Raw genomic sequence first — 19,832 nt, forward strand, 5'->3', positions numbered from 1 at the left:
CTTTGCACATTGTCAGATTTAAAAAAAATCGCCTTCCATGTTAAACCGCCACATCATGCCTATTTTTTCAGAATGGTGCCTATTTTTTTTTTACTTTTAAGTTCTCCCGGTTTGAGAGCGCGTGGACCTACAGGGATGGGAATTGCACCCAAATGTAGGTTAAAGTCCCCGCTACCTTTTGGCATCAAAAAATTTTATTTTCATTTTCTTCAAAATTCCGCGATATAGGCGTTGGAACGCTTTGATCTAGAGACAGGGGAGTGGTGCCATATGAAAGCTTATATTCTCAGCTAGCCGATAGTGGTATAATCCGGTTTTTCGATTTTTTTCAAAATTCCGAGAAAATCGCGTTTGAAAGTTGGGGTAAAATTTTTTTTCGAAAAATCCCCGAATCTTTGAATGCTCCTGGAAGCTAAACCGCTTGAGAGCAATTTTTGAGAGTGATACCCAATGATAGCTTGTGTCATGGGCCTACGCTTTGCACATTCTCAGATTTTTAAAAAATCATCTTCCATGTTAAACCGCCACATCATACCTATTTTTTCAGAATCGGGCTTAACTTTTTTTGTACCTTTAAGTTCACCCGGTTTGAGAACGCGTGCACCTACAGGGATGGGAGTTGTACCCAAATGTAGGTTAGAGTCCTCGCTACCTTTTGGCATCAAAAATTTTTTTTTCATTTTTTTCAAAATTCCGAGATATAGGCGTTGGAAGTTGGGGCGCTCACTTTCAGCTCAGCTCACTTTCAGCTCAGCTCACTTTCAGCTCAGCTCACTTTCAGCTCAGCTCACTTTCAGCTCAGCTCAAATGAGCTAAGCTATGGTACCTAGCTAAAATTTGAGCTGAGCTGTGATCTGAGCTGAAATGTGAGCTTTTTGCAACCCTGGCAACTTGCCACATGGAAATTACCACATGCAACTTGCCACACGCAACTTGCCACATGCAACTTGCCACACGCAACTTGCCACATACAACTTGCCACATGCAACTTGCCACATGAAACATGTAACTTGCATTGTGTTGTGTGTTTTATGTTTGCCGTACTGCGGCGTACTGCATTTTTTAATACTAAAGTACTGCCTACTCTAAAGGTGAAACGACAGCCCTGCTACCCAGGGTGATCGCGTCATAATCCCTTTGACATTCTTGTCAAAAAGTAAATTTTCATACCCACCCTCCCATAAGAAGTATAACTTCAAAAAAAATAAAAAAAAAATACAAACGAATTGAATACCTCCTCCTTTTTGGAAGTCGGTAAAAAGAGTTCCCACTTTTCTATGGGAACTTCTATGTGGCAATCCTATTTTAAAGGAAAAATTGTCATATCGTCATATAGCTCTGAAAATTTCTTAATAGTCAACCAAAAGCCTAAATAGTGAAAAATAATTTTTTAAATTATGAAAGGTATGTTGGCTTACAGAAATAACAATTCTATTCAAACTCTGCTGAAACTCTCTTCTGCATGAAAAATATCAGATGCTGTCTCTAAAATACGAATAAGAACAAGAACAATTCTCAACCTTACACAAATGCAAATCCAACTAAAAAATACTATTTTTTATTTGATAGTTAAAGATTAAAATACATTAGATTCTAGGTGAAAATATTCAGATTTTATCAAATTTTTTTTTTTTTTATTTTCAGTATCGAAAAAATTCAAATTAAATATATTCCCTAATACCAGTCTCTTTTATTATTTACCTTATTTATTTGCCTCTATTCCAAAGTAATTTCTCTTCAAAAAGTTATATTCATAACAAAATCATTCGAAATTCATTGAAACCACCTCTGACCTGCATGTTTTTTCTATTAAAAAATTCAAAGCACAAAGTTCAAATATCAACCTCATTAAGAAATGAGTTTTAAACAAAACCAAAAATCAAAAGAGTTTTATTTACTCGAATGACTAAAAAATCATTGGTTTTGGTTTAATAATTGGCAAAAAAACCTTAAATGTCATAGAAATTGATAAGGGTCAAGAGTATAACTGGCCCAATCCCTTTTTTATCTATTTTCTATATAATTCAAACAACTCGTTTGGTATTTTAACTTATAGGAAAAAGTTAAACTAAAAGGCAACCTTTTTGAAGTTCACTCGGGCGTATGAGCAATCAAAATGAATGAAAAATTTCATTTACCTTACATAAATATGTATGGAATAGTAGATATGTTTTCTATTTCATTTAAAATGAGAAAACGAATCCTAGCACGCTGTATAGTTAAGATTTATGGGCAATATGATTGTATTGCTTTGTAGAGATCACATTAAATTAGCAAATAGCAAACATTATGCTAACAAAAAAGAACTGAAATAACCTTTTACAAAGCTTCTTCATCCATGAACATAAGATAATAACAATTTATTATACACGTTACATTTGAAAAGACAAGACGAAATATATGTATTTTTTTCTCAACTGATTATAGAGGAGTTCTGCTAAAAATGTTTCATCTTCCTGTATTCAAGGCGGTAATAAGAAAAAAAATCTTTTAAAAAAAATTGGTACTTATTAAATTAAGCCTAAGAGGCTTTGCAGACGTCAAAGAAACCCATTGAATTGCTCAAAAGAAAGAAGAAAAAAATGTAAAAAAGAATATAAATTAAAATGAAATCATTTATGTCGAGAGATAAAACAATCTCCTTAGGTTTTTTCTTTTTCCTCGGCAGCTATAGAAACAGAACAAAAAAGAAACAAAAAACGATACGTTGTTGGTATTTATGCTTTCAATTTGAGATCTAATTGTGTTTTATATCCTGACTACGAGAGTTTTTTTTTTTTTTTTTTTTTGCCTACACAAAGCTGGCTTGTCTATACTTTAGCTAGAGAGAAAGCCCATAATATAGCACGCACCCACAATCCAAATGTGAGTTATATATTGTGCGTGTCCTTCTTAATTCATAATGCCTTCACACACTCACACACACATATCACTGGTGAAGAAAAAAAGAGTATAATATATGTGTATAGGGTACGACTTATGATAATTGTATGCCACGAAGACCGGCGACGGGTAAGGATATCTGATTTTTTGTTCTTAATCCGACACCCTCATTCCATGATTAAGAAGTATAGTATTGGTTTAGTTGCGTGGTAATGGGGTAACCGAAGGCGAGAGAGAAAGTGATGGATCTTTTAACATCAACACACAAATCGATAAATCAAATGTGGTTACACTTTTGGTCGTCATTTTTTTAGAAAAGAAGAAAAACCAAGTCATGCATGATAACATCCCTGTTTATAAAATCTTCGTCGACTTTTAAGCCAAGGTGAAGATGATCCTTTCTTGAATAATAAATTATATTAGAAGAAGGATTCGCCTTAATGACGTAAAATTCGAGACGGATGAAACGAAGGACAAAAATATAGCAAGATAATGGATGACAACTTTTTCTAGCCTTTCAACTTGTACATTAGCATCCATCTTGAGTTTTTTTTTTTTTTTTTTGTTAAAATTTAACACTTCTTTGCTAAGCCATTATCGAGAGATAAAGTGTATAATTCTGTCGTTGAATATCTGACTTCCATAAAAAAGTGTTACACTCTTGCTTTCGACATAGATAGTAGATAGCTTGATTCCAAGGATATCGGATGTGATAAATTTGATATATGGACCATCAGTAATAGTGTAAGGGGGGGGGGGGGGTACTAATACGATCATAGTATTGGACAGTGAATAAATTTGTGATTTTTATGATTAAAAAAAGTAATGATTTATAGTACGGTCGCAGTTAGGAATAGGATCGCTAGAATGACATATTTAAGCAGTAAATACTAGTTGAACTAAAGACATTTAACCAAAAAAAAATATATTGATTTCATTTTTCATCTGACATTTTACCATTTCGGGTCTTAAAGTAGAGCTATTACTAGCGAAACGAATATAACTGAAGACCTCAAATAAAACCAACTCGTTTACTGAATTTCACCTAAATAAAAGACTGATTTAGGGCCAATTTTTCAATAGTCAGTTAAACAGTCAGTTAGTACTTATTTCCCGGATAGAGAAAAAAATCAATTTATCAACAGTCAGTTATTGCTTATTCCTAGGAATAAAACTATCTGCTTCTTTCAGAGACGAATAAAATTATTCTAATAAATAATCTCAACAAAAATAGTGTGTCAAAACTGTTTTGAAAAACACAAGAAAACAAAAACAATTTTGAATTAAAATTAATTAATAACTTTTGATTTTGACATTATTTTTTGAAGTGAAAACTTCTTAAGTATCGTAGTGATTTGAAACAAGATGAAACGAAAACGCGACACGACTTCAAATTGCTACCAGTGTAGGAAGTACCGTAATCTCAGTCTGGAAATTCGACATGGTTGACTTTACAAAATTCTAACTTCTCTTGTAGACATCTTTGAAATAAGATTTATACATCATTATACAAGGTGAAACAATAAGCTTTTACATGGTATAAAATTTTGTATAGGTTGTCAAACAAAAAAATTGATTTAATAGCATGAGAACATAAAACTTAATGTTTTTTTTTTTTGCTTTTTTTTATGAAATTTCATCGAGTTTCAAAAATTCTAGCTCTTTGTGTAGGTGTCTCACAGACCTGATCGATATATATATTTTGAGCCAAGACAACAAGCTTTCAGATGATATAAAATTTATATAGGTTGTCATATAAAAAACATGGATTTGAAGGTGATAGAATAGAAATAGGTAGATTTTTTCTATTTTATTTTTTTTTTGCAAGAAAAATGATTTTTTAAGATTTCACTTCTACCACGTGTTAATTGCACACATTATTTATTTTTTTTTTTTTCTGTAGAATAGATTGAAAAATTCAATTTTGTTATCTGAATGTTATCAGTTAACTGACTGTTTATTAGAAGATTGAAAAATCGGGTCTTAGACGAATATTTTTATACAAAAGGGTTTACATTAAAATGTTTACAAAAATATAAACCCTCAGTGTTGAATTATTATTTTATGTGTCTTCTAATAATTTCTTTTGAAAAATGTTTCTAAATGTTTATTTAAAAAAAAACTACATACATATTGAAAAAAAAAAAAGGTTTTACAATTTTCGAAAAAGTAAAAAAAATCGATAATATGCATTTATGTGCTATACCTAGTACTTTCTCTGAAAGCTAATATCTTCTTAACGATGTACATCCTAATATTTTTTATGTAAAATTTCATAGGATACCTAACCTATACCTATAATAAATTTAAAATATATTTCAAAAACTGCTTTTTAGAAGAGTTAAGTATAAAAATTTGACGAAAAAAGACAAAAACGATATTTTCTATATAGACCTACCACTCTTTTTGGCACACTACCTTTAAAACGATAAGTGTTACTATAGCATGTCTTCAACTACTTTGTGGAAAACGTTAGAATTAAAAATGTATATCAAAAAGCTCATATTTTAGAAGCTAGGTACAAAAATTCGCAATTTTTGAATTTTGACCAAATCAAAAATTTGTTTTTCTTTTTGAAAGACTACTTTAACAAAAAAAAAAAATGTTGTGATATAAAGGAGCACATTACACGGTGTAACACTCAAAATATACGCGTGCGGAGACCTATCAGGTTTTGTAGAGCAAGTGGCACTGAATACGAAACGGTATTTGAAAATCCCCTAACACCCCCAAAATCTAGAGTTACGGGCAAAAAACGGTTTTTCGGACCTTCACCCATTGAAAAAATTCTAGCTTCGACAATTTTTTACCCATTTTCGATTTTTTTTTACAGTTTCTGATAGAAGATAAATATACCTTTTCAACAATGTATAAAACATATAACTTGGTTAAACCACTTAGAATTTATAAGCTGTCAAAGTTCAAAAAATCCATTTTTTTTGTCATTTGCCCAAATTCGGCATCAATTTAAAGTATATGTTTTCAAAACAACATGCTATTTAAAAAATATATTCTAAAATTATATCAATTTTTCAATCAATCGAGGTATTTTTTATGAAAATCACTTCAAAATTGGCTTAGAAAAAAAATTTTTCGATTTCAACCCAGATACAGAAATTCGAACTTTTAGGTATAGAACAAAAATGTTGTTTCGGCACGTAGTAGGATAACTTGGGCGCCAGGATTTGATAACGGGTTTTTGTAGAGGAGCTCAATACATACATTTTTTTTTTTTTTGGAAGGGGGGTCTATCTCCCTCCGTTTAGGTGGGAGGGGCAGTTTTCTAAAAAAAAATTATCAAAATAAAAAAAAAACTATTAAAAAACAACGGCAACACTTACAGTAATAAATGATACTATTTCCGAAAGGAAATTTGTACATTTGATTCTAATTTTTAAATAAATTTAACATAACCAATAGTTTTTGAAATAATCGATTTCAAAGTTAAAAATAGGCGAAAAAAAAATTTGTAAAACTCATTTTATACTATTTTTGTCCAGACTGTGTCCAGATTTTAGTAAAAAAATTACTCACACAGAAAACTGCCTCAATTGATTCCTTATCGAACAGTGAAAACTAAATGTTTCTATATCTTCTAGTTTATGAGAAAATTGAAAAATAAAAACAAATAAAAACAAAAAATATTTTGAAAAAAGAAAAATCTGATAAAATGTATCATTTTTTCAAAGACAACTTTTCGATAGGATTCATCGTTTAAGAGTTATAGGCAAAAAAACGATATTTTCGACATTTGATACATTTTAAAATAACGATATCTTCTAAACGACAGGTATGTCGGAGAAAAAAAAGTGTCATAACATTTTCGACATTAAAACTTGAATCAATTTTTATGCACACAAGGAATTTTTGGAAACTTTTGATATTTTACTTTAATCGACATTTAAAGGCTCTGTACCAATTTTCAGCTCTATGCGAATTATTTCTGGGTTTGCCCATTTTTATTTCTATTTTGTCTGGACTGTTAACATTCTTAGCAACCTTTACTGTTAGAGGAAGTAAAAGCATTTTTTTTTGTTTTGTTTTTGAAAAATCAAATTTTTGTTCTTAAAATATTTTTTGGATACGAAAATCTCAGAAGTAAAAATAAAAATTCTATTTTTTAAAATTTTTCTATTTTACTGCCAAAGGCTTTTTGAAGCAAACCAATTTATTTGAAATTTTCCTCTACATTTTTTTAGCAGGTGACTTGTTGTGCTTTTTTTTTGGATAATTTATCACAACAACTGGCCTTATTTTTATTATTAAATTAACTCCAACAAATGTTTTAACCCTCATTTTACACATTGTTCTGAAGGGTCTAGATTTCACTTAAAATAAAAAAAAAATAAAAATAAACAAATCCTCATAATACCCGCTGTGGATGATTTGATAAACTCCTATGTAATAGAAAAAGTAAAACACATCCCCAACCCTCTTTAAGCTATAAATAATTCCGAGTCGAGAATAAAACAACGCGAAAATGTGCAAACCCGTCTTTTTCCTCTTATCTCCCCAACAACAACTCGGCGCGGCGCTGATACCTACACAAAGTCATAAAAGTTTAAAATTATGTTATTCAGCATCGGTTTGCCAATGAAGTCACACAAAATACAAAATAAAAACGAGATGACATTTTATAGGTATCATGAACCATGGTGGTATAAAAAAAAAAGTATGTAGGTTGGGTTTGTCATCACTGGGTGAAACATATTATCTCTTCTTCTCTGACATAAAAAAACAAAAGAAAGATGAACACAAAAAAAATTCCATCCGACCCTTAAGTCTTTGTAAGTGCCATATCTTTCTAACAAAACAACTGCAATTTCTTCTTTATTATTACCTCTCCTTTTTCTTATTTATCCTTTTTTGTTTCTCAATTGGATTTCAATCTGCCACAGAAAAAAAAAAGAAAAACTGGGTCAACAAATTGCCACCAGGGGGCTTATGCAATCAATGCGTCAGATGTATTCTAGTTTTTTTCTTTATCTTGTTGTTGTTTTTGTTGTGCAGGGTAAGCTTAGGATATTCATAAAATTTTGAAAAAAAAACTCAGTTCTTTTGTAGCTATACTAATTTAAAACAGATCGATTTTTTTTTCTTTACTGAATATGCTTTTAGACTTATTTATTTTGATGCCATTAAATTTTTAAAAAGTTAAAGATAGTTCAAATTTTTAATAGAAAAAATGGGTTGGGGTCGAAATTCTGTATGGGCCAAAATTCGGATTTCAAAATTCTGTATTCCAAAATTCTATATTTTAAAATTCTGTAAATTCAAAATTCTGTATTCCAAAATTCTGTAAATTATAAAACAAAAATTGTTTTGATAATGAAAAAAAGTGAGCACTTTTTTATGTATATCGAATTTTGGAAAACAGATCTTTGGTATTTTCTTTGCAGAAAATACTTTGAAGTAAAGTATCTCCCCGATTAATTTGCATATGGCAATGACATACCTTGAATACCAAAATACGAGTAATATTTAGCCAAGAATTTTCATTATGTACATATTTCATCAAATTGTTTTTTGTTATTTTGAATTTGTTTTTGTGTAAGGCCAGGGTTTATTTCTCTTTTTCTGTAAGGTCTTTATTGCCATTTGCTGACACAAAACTGAAATATTTAAGTAGAACATAAACTCATATTCCCTAATTTTTCCTCTGCGTAGACTGCCACATAAGATTTTATGTAGAACATATGTAAATCCTTAAGTTTCGTTTAAGCAAACGGCTCTTATACACTGTTATACTTAATTTGTTAATTGAATATAAATTGTTCAAAAGGCAAAGATCAAAATGTATAAGTTTGGAATATACAGAATTCCAAAAAGCAGAATAATGGATTTGCAGAATTTTGAAATACAGAATAATAGAAAAGAAGAATAATGGAATACAGAACTATGTTCATACAGAATTTTTTATTCAAATACAGGCCCTTACAATGCTAGCGACATTAATTTCATTTCAACAACGAAACTAGGTCCGTAGGAGCTTTTTTCGTTTTTTTTTCCACTTGTAATAGTAGAAAACAAGAACATCTTCTATTCAAAACTACATTTTTTAAAATTATTAAAATGTTATAAGGCAAATGAAAGTCAGATGAGTATGGGCGGCATGCTGTCCCTCTTGCTTGTGCTTACTATATTATTTGGGATGGAGGCAATGTTGGGTTTGTTCAAAATTTCTTTTGAATTTCAAAAAACTTTAAAATTTTAAGGAAATTTTGCTCACACCTAAACTGGCACTTGAATCGATGCGGGGACGTAGTTTCACAACTATTTTCACTATTTTCACATGTTGTGACTAGTAATTTTTACCATTTAAGGTGAGAAATAAGTTCATTCAAATATGTGTCAGTATATGCATATTAGGGTGCTTTTTAAAAATCAATTTTCGAAATTTTAATGAGACACCCTTTCATTTGGTTCTTCCTGCCTTAAATATAAATTGGGTAAAATTTGGTCCAGTTTAAACACGTTCTAGGGGTCGCTACCACAATTCAAAGTTTTGAAAAATACACCAAATTTTGTTTTTTTTTTTTTTCTCAGAAAATTTTAAAATTTGTAATCAGAATTAAGTACTTTATATTAAATCTTTAGCTGTTTTGAAAGAAATTTTGATAAGAATACAGCGGAATTAAAATGACGTATAATTTTTAATATTTTTGAATTTGACATTTTTTTTTTGTGTTATTCTGTAGAATAGTTAACTGAGTGATCTTTCTTAATTAAAAAATTTTTAAATTAGCATTGAATAATTGAGATGAGGAGCGTGCACTATGGCGTATACGTGTTCTAATATCTTCTAATATTCTAATATTCCTAGCCCGGTAACTTTGTTAACTTTCCGATACGATTTTTTTTATCTTCAAAGAAAGATTTGATATAATAATCATCCTCTGCTCTAGGTCAACGCAAATAATTCAAAAGTAAATCGACGGTTAAACTTCATAACCTCGTAAGTCTAAAAATTCGAAAAATATATTATTAATGCAAACAATTCAAAAAATTCAGAGCTATCTTTTGGTATATTCAGCTTTACAATGTTGTTCTGAACATTTTTCAGGAATGACAAAATTCAAACACTCGTATTGATAGATCCCATACAAAAACAAGAAACACAACATTTTGTTTTTTTGATTTCTGAAAAACTTGCAAAAACGACTTACGAGGTTATGAAGTTTAACCGTCGAAATGTCAAAATTCTTAAGCCTTTTTTAATTTAAGCACTTAGAAGCTTTTTTTTGACAAAAATTATTGATCTCGGACTTGCCTTGACTTATCCCATGCCCAAAAGGTAAATTTACCGTGAGACATGTTTTATGCCACACGGGAACATTTTTACAAAAGTTAAAATAAAAAAAATATAATTTCTTAAAAAATAAAAAAAAAAAACGTTTTTTTGTGGTAACTCAGTATTTTGCTATGTTAAAATTGTATGCTCTAAGCAACAACAAATGATTACCTACTGTTTTACTTGCTCTATAGGGCAAGTATTGGTTTCGTGTAGAAAAAAAAATTGAGGTTTTAATCAAAACCAACAATACGATGATGGAGAACATCAAAAAAGTGGTTTTCGTCATGCCGTCCGTCGGTCTGTGCGTCTGTGCGTCCATCTGTACATGGAGCTAGGGCCTAAACGGATGGATGGATTTGCTTGAAACTCGGTACAGATGATTTTTACGTAATTCCCTAGGACCGTTTTTTTTATTTTTTTAATATCTCCAATTTAACGCATATCTCCCATATAACGTTTTCGAGGTATTTCAAATTTCTCGAAAACGGCTCTAACGATTTCTTTTAAATTTGGTGTGCGCAGTACTCTTATTGATTCTAACAAAACTGCATTTTTAGTTTTTCTCAAAAAATGCCGAAAGCGGAAATATGGCGTTTTACAAAAATTGACATGTTTTTTAAGTTCATATATTTCATCAAAGCATAAGTCAATTTTTTCAAAATTTACAGACATCATAGGTATTGAAGTGTAAAATGTAAAAAAAAATTAAAAAAAAAAAGTTTTTCAAAAAATATTTAAAAAATTGAATTTTTTTAACTTTCGATTTTTTTTTTTTTGTTTTTATTTTTTTTTTTCTCCACAAAATCTTAAATTTCCAATAGATATTTAAGATAAAGATGCTTTGAACCACAGAAGCAAGTACGTGCGACCCAGTCGTGCATTTTATTTAATTATTATTACCTATATATAGTTTTAGAAAAAAATGTTCTCTATAAGCCAACAAAGAAAAAACTTTTGTTTATCCTTAGCAACCATTTGTTGTTGTTTGACCTTCAAATTTTTATTGAGCTACATAAGTAGTGAGTCACCAAAAAAACCAGGCTGTAGAAAAAATGGCACCAAATTTAATCTAGCCCAGGTCCCCTGTTTGCCGCAGCTCAATGTTCGTTTTTGTATTGACGGAATGGAATTGAAAATAAATACAAACAATCATTTTGGAAAGTTTAAAAATCTTATAACGAAGGGGTCGGAGAAATTAATTCATAAATATAACCTTCCGTAGCAGGATAAAAGTTACCTAAAATTTGCCTCTTAGCTTTTATTTACAAGTACAAGAGTAGGAGAGGAGGTGACTGTTTTTTAAAAGCATTTCCTTATCTTAACCTGTAAAATATTGAAAAAATACAAAAACAAATTTTTTTTATTTTATATTTTTATCATTGACAAAAAAAAATTGGAATTAAAATTTTAAATAACCCAACTTTTTTTGTTAACGATAAAAATTTAAAAAAATATACAAAAAATTAATTTTTGTCACACTTTTTTTCAAAGTTTTGTAAAAATGCACGTTCTTATGATTCAAGTAAGTATAAACTTAAATGTTGTTTAACCCTTTAGAAACGCAATTAAATATATGAAGTTATTTGATGGTGAACATATCAACGGCGTATACAAGGGGGGGGTCACGGGGTCATGACCCCCCCCCCCCCCCCAAGAACTCAGAACTTAAAAAAGAATTTGTTATGTGATACTGAAATCTCTTGAGTAAGATTATTTTCAAAAGGTTGAAGTTTTAGAACATGAACGAAAATTAAAAGTAAAACAAATTTTTGGTATTCAAACAAACTATTGTACCATATTTTGGGGATGTGGTCATATTTTTAGCGAACGCTATGCTGGATTAGGATTATTTTGATTCGTTCGATAATATTAGTTGAGCTGTGCTGTAGAGTTTTGTATGGAAACAAAATCCGGATAAGTATCATATTCAAAGCCTTGTAAAAGAAATTGAATCTGGTAGGTACACAAAAATAATATCTGCTTACCAGCAAATAAAAGAAGCAGCCATATCTTCTATTTTTTATACATATGATGAAGTGAATAAAATATGTTTTAAATAGGGAAGCGTGGCCTTGCTGTGTGGAGGTCAATTCTGTTGATAAAATTCGTCATCGGCAAAATGTTAAAGAAGGATATCAATTCTCAAATCTTTTTAGTTTTTTGCAATGTTCCAGTTCAATACATTCGTCTGATAAAATTTGGTGAATTTTGTTTGCTTACAGAATATAACAGTATTTTGTACATACTAAATTTGCTAGATCTGTTGCATTTTTTGAAACAACTATCGATTTGTTAATAATCAATGGCCAGCCAATTATAGAAGTAATGTAAGCAACCTTATCTAAGGCAATTTAAATATTATTATTAAATATTATAGGGCTAATTTTTTGAATAGTTAGATAAACCTAAGTTAGAGCTTATTCCTAGGAATAAAAGTTTTTTTTTTCTAGTGATATTTATTCTTCTGATAGTCTATCTGACGGTTGAAAAAGCAGGGCTTAATCTAATAAATACAACTGAATGTTTTTTATATTGTAAACCCCTGATTAATACCTGAAAACGGACGAATTCCAAAATATCGCCAAAATATTTTTTTTTGTCTTTACTATTTTAATAGAGGTATTTTAAATTCCCATACAATTTTAAAACAAAATTTAAAAAAAATTATATTTTCAAATGCAATTTTTTTTGCCTGAGGTTAGGAAGACTTTTAATTCAAAAGTTAAAACTGTTATTAAGAAAAAACGATTTTTATTTAAACTTTCTGGGCTAGCGGAAACAATGAACAGTTGTTTTAAGGCAAATTATTCAATCGAAGTACTCGTACAGTACATTTTATTTTTTAGTAGAGGATAGCCTCAATTGGTCAAAATTAAAGCCTAGTACGCTGCTGATAAGAAACGAAAAATCCCATACAAAAATGAAACAACGAAATGGTAAACCAAAAATTTCGTTCAACTTTTCGTTTTGTAGTACTCTGTTCGGCACAACAAAATTGAAAGTCTAAACTTCTTTTTCGCACACAAACAATTGCCGGGGGCATTCATTGTGTGTTTAAAAATGACATTTTGATTTTTTTTGTTTGTTTTTGTTGTTCATTTTGTCATTGCATGTCTTTCTGCGATGCGTGTTTGCTTTTTTTTTCATTTATGTTTTGCAATTTTTGAGTATTTTTCGGTCCAGATTTCGCAAGCATTTCGTTGTCCTCGTGGAGACCGACGAAAAATTTCGTTTCACATCAGCAGCGTTCTAGGCTTTAAGGCTTAACGCTAAACTTAAACGAATCTCATACCGTTTTTGTTTGGTTATTTTTAGAACTACATTTGGAACTTTTCGATTCGAAATGCAAGACGCACAAATTTTAATGTTAAATAATTCAAAAAGCCCATTTTCAGGTTTATGCCTGCTATCAAAACTTTTGAAAAAAAAAAAAAAAAAAATTTGGCATGACCCCCCCCCAAGAAGCAAACCTGTATACGCCCCTGGAACATATGTAGCTTGCGTGGCGAAACGTTTTAAGCTCTTAAAAATTTTTCGATTCTTACAATTTTTTGTTGTTGAAAAAATCATCTAATTTTCAATAAAAAATGTTGATGACAAAGTTTTTTTTGGCTGAAACGTTTACTTTTAGATGGTGTAGAAAAATTTAACTTCTTAATTTGTTACATTTCAAAATTTTTTTACATTAAATTATGTACAGATATAACAAATTTTGTTTGTGACCACTTTTTTTCTTTTTTTTTCAGACAAAAATAACCAAACCTTCGAAATAAAAAAAAATTTAAAAATTAAAAAAAAAATTCTTCAATTCTAAATGAAATGAAATGAAAATTAATACTTAAATTGAATTCCAATAAAAAAAGTAAAATCAAAATAAAAGGATCAAACACAAAAAAAAAGTTTTATCAAATAAAAATACAAAAACAAAAAATAAAACTCAAAAGGACCAACAAAATGTAACCGCAATGCTGAGTAAGAAAAAATCAACTAAACGAATCGCATTTGAATTTGCTGAAGAATCGAGTATAACGAGAGTGTGAGGTTAAACAACAACATCAAAAAAGACGGAAATCCAGGCTAGAAAGACGACATTCATTCAAGATGACTGATGATCAAACGCCCAGCGATGACAAAGGTAAGTTTTTGATTTAATAAAAAATAAATATTTGTGTGTGTATGCCAAAAATTTTGCTTAAAATCACATACACAACAGAATATTAAGGAAAAGATTTTACAATTGCATGGAATTTGCAATTGCAATAAATTTGGACTTTATTTACAGAAGAATAAATTCAATTCTTCTGATACACAAAATGCAACTGTATGAAGAGTACTAGGGTAGAGAATACAGCTCTTTATGCTTGGTCAAGCATAAAAACAAAAATGAATAAACAGTCAATGGTATCAGGTGCAATCGACCATGAGGTATTTACATTTAGTTACCTACCATTAGTTTGTGCTGTGTGTTGCAGTTATTGTGTTCCTTTTATTTTTCCTTCCTTTTATTTTTGAAAAGGACAAAGGACATTTTTGGAAATTTTCGAAGTTATTACTTTTGCAAGAGGGGGACTGTATTGGGTTCTTAAAAATATTTGGAATTTTGTTGATTTTTAAAGGAAATAAACTCACAGATCCAAAACAAGGAAAATTTTTATTTAGACCAGTTTATACCAATCAAAGAACAAAGAAATAAAAACCTAGCTGACAACAGAACTATCAGTATTTGAACAAAAAATTCGTTAAATAATTTGAAAAGCTTCAAGAAAACCTTCAAAATTAGACATGATAAGTATAAATAACTGGTATAAAGATTAATAAAGGCCTTATTACACCGCAAATGTCAAAAATTAATAATTTAGGTGTATGATTACCATATCAATAAGTGAAATTTGGTGAAAAGCCGACGAAATCATTGCAAATCATATATAAAATGTTTCTACTGATTGGTATAAACTAGTCTTATTGGTCTAAATGATCTATAATCTACAAAACTAATTTTTTTTACTGAGAAAAGCGTTTGTTATAGGAAACTTATATATAATATTCTTTTTTATATATTTCACGATTGGTATAAAATATATCAAAACACTTTTTTTATACAAAAATTTGAAAAAAAGGTTTATTTTCGTAGGAAATGCCAAAACAAGTGATTTTCTTCAAATATATCTTTTTTCTTCCTTCACAATTTTATAATAGACTGGTCGAAAAGTCTTTTATGTGCTTACAATCCAAATAAATATTTTGGAATCTCTTTGAGATCCATAACCTCAAACCCTTCTCAGAGCCATCAGTTCAAGAAAACTATCTTCAAGTGAACTGAAAACCACAGACAGTTATTTTCTTTAACACTCGTACAATCCAACGACCATAAAGAAACTATATTTACTCTATCAAACCACAAAAAGGACTTCAAACGAAACAAAAAAAAAAAATGTGAAAATCAAATAAATCCTTTAAAGTCACTCTACCATATCCTAGAATTGTCTATTTTCAACAACCAACAACAACAAAAATCTAGGAAAAACATCTTAAAAAAAAAAGCTTGGTGTTTTTCATTTTGTGGTTATTTTCAAACTAAACAGAGAAAATTGTGTGCATTGTGCTTTAACATTAATGGCAGAAGTGAAACTTACATTATTTGCAAAGGGATATCCTTCGTCTATATATGAAATTTTTCATACGACTGACTGTATAGGACAGTCGAGCAGAAGATTTGCTGAAACGTTATGTGAATATTTATCTTTTGAGGTGAAGTAGTGTGCTGGATGAAATGTTCCAACATTTATGGTAGTAGCACTCGTAAATTATAAAACTCATCCTCTGATGCTGAGGCTTTAGGTAGGTATAATAAAATGTTAGTCACGTTTACATTGGCAGGAAACTTATCAATTGGATGGAGTGCATAATAAATAGCCACAAATAGCTATTATGTCTGTGTATATGAGTATATCCTGCAAGTAGAACTTCCGCTGGTCTATATGCATTCATGAATTCAGTTTTCATGAAATTATTTTTTTTTTTTTGTTTTGCATATAGTTTGGATTTATACATACATACCTATATAGTTTTTGATGCTTAGGCCGGAAATGATAGGGCATTAAATATGTTTTTAAGAGGCAGAATATATTTAGATCAAGTAGGATCAATTTAAATATAGCAATTCGAACTACTTTACTCTTACTAAGCATTTATTCGCTAGCCGTTTAGGGATAAAAGAAAAGATTTTATTTTTTGGTTTTCCCATGGATTACAAACTTTTTTAATTTTAAGAACCATAAAATTAAAGGATGTAGGTATAACATTGAAATAACTTAAAAACTTTGAACGTAAAGATTTTTTATTCGTGGTGTTTTTCCATAAATCAATTTTTTTATAATTGATTGCATAATTTTAGACACCTATAATTATAGACACTATATTTTATAATTTTAGACACTATATTTTATGGAACATTTAATTTTATAATTCTCTACACTGAAAATAATAAATTTCGTAAAATTACGAAAATCGTTTCATACACTACATTTTCGTTGGCCCAACGAAACTTTCGTTGGCTCAACGAAAATATGTAATTTTTCGTAATATGAAAACCTTCATCAATTAATGAAAACGTTTCATACACTTTTTCTTCCTTTTTAGTGCCCAAAAATCTAATTCAATGAAAAGATTCATCAATTAACGAAAAATTTCATACTCATTTTAAAGAATAAAAATAAGAATATTTTCCTTACTTTATCAAAGTTTTAATTAAGTAACGAAAAAATTCATTAACTTATGAAATTCAACATTAACTAACGAAAATCTTCATAAGCTTATGAAAATTCTTCATACACTAATGAAATATTACATTGGTTTATGAAAAAATACATCAGTTAACGAAAAAAAATCGTTGCTTCACAAAAAAAAAAAAAAAATCTAGACTTGGGTGCATTTCTGTTTCTTGCTGGATATAGTTCACATTAGGTTTTTGTTAAAAAATCTATGTAAGTTGAGCTGAATATAAAAAATATTTGCGTATTGACAAGGTGTCTCACGATAAGTCAAATGATGAGTCAAAGTGAGCTCCACCGAGTCGAAACGCCAATTTTTTGTATGGGCTGAATTAAATTAATAATTTAACAAGTCCAATAAATATATATTATATAGGTAATCTACTAAAAAAATAATTAATACAACGAAAAGTTTCGTTAGCTAACGAATATTTTTTCGTAATTTAATTAAAATATTCATAAAATTTACGAAAAAAATCGTTAGCTAACGAAAGTTCTTTCATAAATTAATCAAAAAATACATTGACTAACGAAAAATATCACCGTGGTTAATTAAATTTTACGTTAGTCGATGAAAAAATTTCGTAAAGTGATGTAAAAATTCATTAATTCTCCATCAAAAATTTTTATGAAAAATTTCATTAAAATACTATAGTTTTCGTTGATTGATGAAGTTCTTCATTAACGTATGAAAGCCATTTCGTTGAGCCAATTAAATTTTTCATCGGCTGAAAATTAATTAAATTTTCGTTGCCTCAACGAAATTTTTCGTTGTATTTACGTAAGGATTTGGTTCAGTGTAATGACACAAATCACTTTCTCCATTACCGCAACTTCTGAAGTATCTTCGCATATGACCATGAGCTCTGCAGCACTCGTCCTTTTCTGGATCAATTCTATTACAGACCTGGTCACAAGGATACACACGTATGACAACAACGTCACCAGCTTCACTTGTGATTATTATTACACAAACAAGGAAGCACAGAAAAAATAATGTTTTGTTGGAAACTGCCATTTCTTAGGCTACGGCCACGTCCTGAGCGGCTGAGCGTCTGAGCGTCAATCCTGAGCGTCAAAACTAAATTAGAACGTATGAAAAACTTGGTATGTAGAAGTTTTTGGAGATTGTGCAGATGATTGTATGGAATTAATTTTTAGAACTTTATCTAACCATACCTGTCATGCACCAATCCTAGAAAAGTATAATTTTCTCATTATTAACGGTACCTATCATAGAACCGTTTTTTTTTTTTTTTAAATTCAGAATTTCTTTCAAACGACTTATTAAATTTTATCAGCATTTTTAATACAAAAGCATTTATATAGTCTAAGTATAAATCAAAACTAAAATTTTGAAGAAATGCATTTTTGAAAAAAAAAAATTTTTTTTTTTTTAATCAAATTTTCCAAAACAAGTCATTAGATTCTTTTGAAATTTTGGTTTAAGGTGTTGATCTATATTAACCCTTTCGAACCCAAGCTATGAAAATCAATATTAAAAAATGTTTTTTTCGGTATTATCGGGTCAAAAACATCACAACTAAGAAATATGAATAGCAAAAAGTTATTTTCCAAAATAATAAATAGCAAAACTAATGTGTTTTTCTCATGTTACATGTAAGTAACATGTACTGCCTATGATCACCAAAAAAAAGTCGGAGAGCTGAGAAAATAACTTTTTATGAAACTATAATGTATGCTACTTCTTCTAAGCAAAAAAAAAACAAAACACTTTCTGCATTAACATTTTTTATATCTTTTTTTTTTTTCAAAATTATGACCATACATAAATTTTTTTTTTTTTGCAAAAAAAAAAAATGTGAATTTCAGTCCCTTTCTCGATAAAAAAAAATTAAAGGTATGATATTTGAATAACTTTTTGTAATAATCCAGTAACTAGGCATTATTATCTTTCAATTAAGCCATCGTAACCTAAAAAATTGTTTAATTTAATATTTTTTACGAATTTAAAAAAAAAATGTTACATGAGAGTAACGCTGGGTCCGAAAGGGTTAACTACAATATGGCATGCCAACTTTATTTTATTTAGAATTATAAAATAAAAAAAATAGGCACTTCTATTAATCGAACCTGGGACTCCCGCGTGCGAGCCGAGTACTCATCGAATTTTTTTTGCACTTGCAGGGTTTTGAAATTGCCGCTCAGGATCGCCGCTCAGGACGTGGCCACCTCGTTGCTCTATGAACACCTTACTTTGAATGAATCGGATTCGTTATATTTATGCCCCAATCCCAATCGTTGCATCTGATAAGAACTATTTTTGTAATCTAAATTACATGGAATTTCTTCGGATTTAAAAATAGAATAATTCTAGTTGAACGGTCATAAAATCAATTTGTAAAATGCAAGACTTAAAAGAAAAGAAAATGCCAAAAAAAATTGGAGAACATGCTAACTTATAAAGATTTAAAAAAAGTTACGTATACACCACAGTGACCCGTAAAGCTAAAATGTCAAATAATTAATGAAATAAATAAACTAAATTTTCAGTTAATTTATGTATATTATTAAAAATTAAGTATAACAAATTTTTTGCTCTATTATTTCAAGAATAATACCCATCTATTAGGTATTTCAAGTTTAGAGAAAAGTTTTATAGACTCCACGTCAATGTCAACCCAAATTAAATAAAAAAAATCTCATTTTCTTGACTTGAAATTATTTTTCGAAAAAGGTCACTTTTTAACTCACAGCGAACTTTTATCATAAAAAAAGTGTCACATGTTACGTCAAATAATCAATTGGTAAGCAAGTCGGAAGCTTTGAAAACTGTTTTAATGCAAAAACCTACTTTAGATAGATAGAATGTAAAAAGAATTTTTTTTTTCTTTTTTTTTGTATACGAGTTTTTGATCTAACAT

General features: G+C 29.5%; 1 protein-coding gene across 3 annotated transcripts in view; it reads left to right on the plus strand.

The window, feature by feature from the left end:
* LOC129921025 (sodium channel protein 60E) overlaps positions 1–19,832 on the plus strand; it is a 264,152-nt gene that overhangs the window by 40,265 nt on the left and 204,055 nt on the right. For all 3 annotated transcript variants that reach the window (XM_056002640.1, XM_056002642.1, XM_056002641.1), the window contains exon 2: positions 13,924–14,312. In XM_056002640.1, the coding sequence (XP_055858615.1) occupies positions 14,279–14,312 (34 nt within the window). In that variant the 5' untranslated portion in view covers positions 13,924–14,278. The remainder of the gene's footprint in view (positions 1–13,923; positions 14,313–19,832) is intronic.

This window comes from Episyrphus balteatus, chromosome 1 (assembly GCF_945859705.1).
Source record: "Episyrphus balteatus chromosome 1, idEpiBalt1.1, whole genome shotgun sequence".
NCBI lineage: Eukaryota > Metazoa > Arthropoda > Insecta > Diptera > Syrphidae > Episyrphus > Episyrphus balteatus.